This window comes from Staurois parvus, unplaced genomic scaffold, assembly GCF_062004578.1.
Source record: "Staurois parvus isolate SC_StPar_1 unplaced genomic scaffold, SC_StPar_1.0 ptg002465l, whole genome shotgun sequence".
Lineage (NCBI taxonomy): Eukaryota > Metazoa > Chordata > Amphibia > Anura > Ranidae > Staurois > Staurois parvus.
Window position 1 is genome coordinate 44450 of NW_028320261.1, and position 6000 is coordinate 50449.

At 49.2% G+C, this 6000-nt stretch overlaps 1 protein-coding gene across 1 annotated transcript in view; it reads left to right on the forward strand.

Annotated features, from left to right (window-relative positions):
- LOC149430763 (inositol 1,4,5-trisphosphate-gated calcium channel ITPR1-like) overlaps positions 1-5465 on the forward strand; it is a gene marked incomplete at its 3' end in the record, with an annotated part of 28115 nt that extends 22650 nt beyond the window's left edge. The window contains exons 5-7 of the mRNA XM_089666007.1: positions 3189-3304; positions 3384-3470; positions 5307-5465. Coding sequence (XP_089522133.1) covers positions 3189-3304; positions 3384-3470; positions 5307-5465 — 362 coding nt within the window. The remainder of the gene's footprint in view (positions 1-3188; positions 3305-3383; positions 3471-5306) is intronic.
- Between the last annotated feature and the right edge of the window lie 535 nt (positions 5466-6000).

The window sequence follows — 6000 nt, forward strand, 5'->3', positions numbered from 1 at the left end:
CGCTGAAGAAATGTGCAAAAAAAAAAAAGGTATAAAAATAAATCTAATCCTATGTATCTACTAATACTAGCAGTGTGAGGATCACCGTTTATGGGGATTGGGAGAAGATGCTTCCACTTCAAAGTTGTTTCTCCAGGTTATGGTATATCTCGTAGTCGTTGGTCATAGTCATCTGAACTTGTTCTGTAACATTGCAGACAAGTTGTAGTTTCTCCAAGTCATTTCTTCAGTACGGAGTCTCCGGAAGATACCCCAACATTTTACATCTACACAAGTAGCCCCAACACCTTCATCCAATCTCCATGGAATGGTGTCCAAACAGGTGGTGATTGTCCAAGAACAGGATGGGAGGTGTGAAAGTTGTGGAACCCCCCCCCCCCCCCCCCCCCAACGTGTTGCATCATTTCATCCTTGTCATAGTCTGCATAGGTGTTAAATGAAGGATGATCTCCGGTGTGGATTAAACTTTGGGTTCAGACTGAACCTGGAAGGAAGCCGTTCCTTGGCCCATTGCCCCCAATCAGCTATGGCCAAGGTATTGCCAACCCTGTGGCTGCATGTGTATAAAAGGGCTTTTGACTTTGTCCGAATATGATCATGTGGCCTTATGAAGTCACTGACCATGATCTCCTATGGCCATGATCTCCTATGGCCATGATCTCTTATGGTGGCCATGATCTCCTATGGTGGCCATGATCTCCTATGGTGGCCATGATCTCCTATGGTGGCCATGATCTCCTATGGCGGCCATGATCTCCTATGGCGGCCATGATCTCCTATGGCCATGTGGCCGTATTGGGTCAGTGATGTCACAAGCATTCCCACGCCTATGTTTCCCTGGCTGCGGTGGAGTGGGCTGGAGTACCCGCTACTTTCCAAGGTCAGTCCAAACCCAAGTTGGGGTCAAATCCAAGCTCCTCCTTAGTGCTAATCCTTCCAATGGCTGAAGATGCGAATTGTTAACATCTCGTTAAACCGGCATTCTGTGTGGAAGACAGATTATTATTATTATACAGGATTTATGGCGCCGACAGTTTGCTCAGCGCTTTACAATATAACGGAGACAATACAGCAACAATACAGTTCAATACAAGAGGGATTAGAGGGCCCTGATCCTGGGAGCTTACAATCTAGGAGGGAGGGGCTGATCCTGGGATCTTACAATCTAGGAGGGAGGGCTGAATGGTACAGGAGGTAGTAACTGTGGGGGATGGAGTGGTTGGAAGAGTAGAGGATTCCAGTATTAGCTGAGGGCTTCAGATGGTGCTGAAGGCACCTACCCCTGTTCTGAGATGGTTGATGTAGATGGCTTCTTTCATTCTTCTTTTCAACCAGCTGTCCTCTGTCCACAATGTGCACCTCTGAGTCCTCAGACAACCGTGGTTCCACACATAATGCCACGCTAACATCTCTATCACAGCAACTTACCAGCGATTCACACCTTCAGCCATGTGAGTTGAATAATTAACACCTATGCAGACTTCTTGACACAACGGATGGGATGATGTAACTAGAGCAGGAGACTCTACTACCTGCACCCCCCCCCCCCAATCCTATTTTTGCCGTGCCTCATGTCTCCCCAAATCTAAGATGATGGCACTGGTGACTGCACTGGGCTCCATGGACTGGTAAGTACCTGGTTCTTGATACTCCATCTACAGTAAATGGAGCTGCTGACTTTGAATTTTTTACAAATGGAATGAAGTTCCGCTTGAATTAAAGTTGGGTGCAGAGTTCCCAATATACTACTATTGATACAAATCATTTTATGGAAGGCGGTCCCAGCCCTTGAAGCAGTCGCTTGGGACTCCCAGCAAAAGGCTTCATGTAGGTACGTTCCTCCATAAAGGTCGCCTGAACCCCCAAATCAAAGAATAAAGCAGCAAATGTGTTACTTATTGGAAGCTCGGGCCTCACCTGCGTATGTTACTTTGTTCTCTCGGTGTGTAATTACAGATGTGATAATTGCAGTTTATACAGCCGGAGGTTTTATCACCAGTTGGCTTTGTTCCTCCGACTCCAAGAGTGAAATCTTTGCATTTTCGTCTTAAACACCCCATGGGGGCATTTCAAAGGGGACACGCGGGTTAATTCTATTACGGTCTTGTTGGAAGTTGATGCTGGAGGCCCGAGAGATGGAGAGGGGGGGGGGCCCGAGAGATGGAGAGGGGGGGGGCCCGAGAGATGGAGAGGGGGGGGGCCCGAGAGATGGAGAGGGGGGGGGCCCGAGAGATGGAGAGGGGGGGGGCCCGAGAGATGGAGAGGGGGGGGGGGCCCGAGAGATGGAGAGGGGGGGGGGGCCCGAGAGATGGAGAGGGGGGGGGCCCGAGAGATGGAGAGGGGGGGGGGGCCCGAGAGATGGAGAGGGGGGGGGGGCCCGAGAGATGGAGAGGGGGGGGGGGGCCCGAGAGATGGAGAGGGGGGCCCGAGAGATGGAGAGGGGGGGGGCCCGAGAGATGGACCCTTTGGTAGAGGTCATATGTAATCTGTGTTTGCGCCTGTTTTGAGGTTCTGGTAGCTTCCAGGTGTTACTCCTGAAAACCTCCCTGAAGGGCTCCTGTAGAACACATGGAGTAGGTCCATTATTTTAGTGTAGAGTTGGCCCAGAGGAGGAACGAAGACGGGATCAAGTTGAGGTGATTGTAGTAGGCTTACAGATGCTCCAGAACCTCCATAGTTCGGCACATCCTGAAATCCTGGTCCGATCTGCTCCGTCAGATGTACCCACATGATGAACCCCTGATGATTGATATGAGGATGGAGTGTCTTCAGGACCTGCACTCCAATATTCGCTTTTCCTGGCATTTTTTTCAAATTCCACTGCCTGTGAAGCAACTGCCTACATAGTATCCCCCCTAAACACCAACTTAACGCGTTTCATAACTGTAGACTTGCTCACAAGGTGAATCGCGTGGAGGGAATGTGATGTTTAGGTGGAGATGCTATGTATTAAATTGCTTCATTGATGGTGGAACAAAAAATGCCAAAAAAAGAACAAATTTTGGAATATGAATCTTGGCTTTTCATTTCCTTTAGCCCGTCTCATATCCGGAGACGGGCTATAGGAGCCGGCATTGTGACTGTCCGTGGATGGCAGGTGTGGGTCTGGAGCGGTGCTGGGGATTTGGATCCTACTAACAGGATGTGGGTAAGATGGGCCTTCTTTACCACCCTCTCTCTATCTGCAGACTGCCTGTTCCGGCTGTGCCCCATGAACAGATATTCGGCTCAGAAACAGTTCTGGAAAGCAGCAAAACCCGGAGCCAGTAACACGACTGACACCGTCCTCCTCAACAAACTACATGTAAGTCCTCGGACTGACCTACAACCACCCTCTGTGCAAGTGACCTCAGTGTAGTCATCCATCGTATTGTGTCTTGCAGCATGCAGCAGATTTAGAGAAAAAGCAAAACGAGACGGAGAACCGCAAGCTCTTGGGAACAGTCATCCAGTACGGGAATGTCATTCAGGTGCAGTATTCTCTCGGGGGTTGGGGGTGACTTTGTGGGTGTTCGGTCATGTTGGGGTTCATCAGTCCTGGCAGAGTCACAAAGATTGGTCACTGCCTTATACTGGAGGCATGTGCTGAAAGCTTGCCAGGGAAACCTTTACCCCTCCCCTCATAAACCACCACCACCACCTCCTCCACCCCCTCCACCACCACCTCCACCCCCTCCACCACCACCTCCACCACCACCTCCACCCCCTCCACCACCACCTCCACCACCACCACCTCCACCTCCACCACCACCACCCACTCCCCCTCCACCACCACCTCCACCACCACCACCCCACCCCACCACCACCACCACCACCACCCTTCATTCTTCTTGGCAACGCCTGTCTCGGACAAATGCTTGGAGCTGGAGATGGTCGCTGACTACCTGTGTAGCCATCGTCTTGCTAGCTGCATTGTCAGATGGGTTTTGGGGAAGGCGGGTGTCCAGTCTGGCCATGTAGCTTGACTTCCTTCACATGTAGGAAAATGAGACCAAGTACTGCATGTTCCTCGGGGGATAGAAAAATATACGCAGTTACTGCTGCAGGTCTGGCCACTCATCTTCCATGGCTCTTCCATGTGCTTCTCTGGCTCATACAGTACATGCCAACTATAGCTACCTATAAGGTCCTTGATGCACCTGCACAGGGCCACCATCAGGACAATGGGGATGGAGGGCAGCTTTTAGATTCAGGCAGTCCCAAAGATGGCTGATCGCAGTTCAAACAACCCCTCCCCCCACAGTGCAGCTGACTAACTGTAGTGCTGCTGAGGCCTGCAAAGAAAATATTGGGTATCTGTCTTCCAAATCTTTCTAAAAAGTGAGACATCAGGGGTCTGTTTAGACCAGAGCCCCCCCCCCCCCTCCCCAAAGTCCTGTTAAATTTTTTCAGGGTTTTTTTTGTTCCTTTTTGTTTTTCTTTAAGGGCTCATTTGCATAGGTACACCAGCTGTGAGAATGAGAGTTTTGTTCATGCAGCTGGAGCTGTGTTGGGGGCCAAAAACTGCACCCACCCATTCTGGGGAAGGAGTGGGGTGGCCAGGGCGGCCCTCTCAAGCTGTATTGGGCCCCATGACATTTGGAACTCTTAATTTTCCATTCCCCCCTGCTTGTAGGGTAAATGAGTGTGCTTCTTCCCTTTTAGGCGGGTGGATGGGAGACATGGGGTGGTCCTAGTTGGGCTTTTAGCATTGACTTCACCGGCGTGGCAATATTTAGTCATCCAATGAGTGAACAGTGGGTGGAGCAGTGGCACAGAATTTGCTGGGACTTCAGAGGTAAATCTTCATTTTCTGAAAATCATGGAAACACAAAAATGGTTCTTTTACATAATGTAAAGTATAATATATAAAGATACTACAGTAATATTTTAAAGCCTACACACGTGTATGTTTTGAATAGAAAGGGGCCCCCTGTCAGGTTTTATTGCTGTGTCCCCACTGGGGGAATTCCCATTCTGTTGGTCCTGGTGACCACTGGCAAAATGTGATGGTGATTCCAAACTTTTCAGCTGCCCCAGAGAAGCAGGTTCCATAGTTAGTCTGGCTGAAAGAAGACAAAAGTCCATCCAGTTCAACCATTAAAAAAAAAAAAGGTAAGGGAGAACCTTTCAATGGCGCCCATTCAATGGCCACTTCAGTGGATTGCCCCTCATTTTGAAGACTTTGTTCTTTTACAGAATACACTTTACCTTCTATTGTGGATCTGATGAAGGCTGAAAATCTGATAATTAGACCTGGAAGGCAGCTTTGGAATTCTTGCTTCCACAAGGAACGTTTTATTTTATTGAACGGTTTCTCTCTTCAGCTGCTACACTTGAAGAGTAACAAGTACCTCACGGTGAACAAGCGTCTCCCGGCTCTGCTGGAGAAGAACGCAATGCGGGTAACACTGGACGAGGCCGGCAATGAAGGCTCCTGGTTCTACATCCAACCATTTTACAAGCTGCGATCCATTGGCGACAGTGTGAGTGATTGGGGGGGGGGAGCATGTCAGACAATATGGGGAGGGGGTAGATAAAAGTCCCACATGGGCTTCTACCGTTATTGACTTTAACGGTGTATCTGAAGATTTCTGTAGTGATGGAATTATCATTTATTGCTTCATAGAATTCATCTGAAAAGATACAAATCCTAAATCGTGTTTTATATCTCGTACATATTAAATGGCTAAAAATGAGGACCCCCTTCTAATTTAGTTCAGGGGTCTCCAGTGAAGGGTTCTGGTAATCCTTCGTCATACAAAGACATTGGAGACAATTGCGCTCTTCCAGCCTTGTGGTAACAGTTTGAAGACCCTTTTCTGTCCCCCCGTGACTGTCCCCTGAGCCAGCTCCATAAAGACATGGATGACCAGTTTGGGGTGGAGGAACTCCAGTGTCCTGTACAGAGCCCTGACCTCAACCTACTGAATGCCTTTGGGATGGAATGCCAAAGGTGAGCAAGGTCTTCTCATCCAACATCTGTACCTGACCCCACAAATGGGCACAAATTCCCAAAGA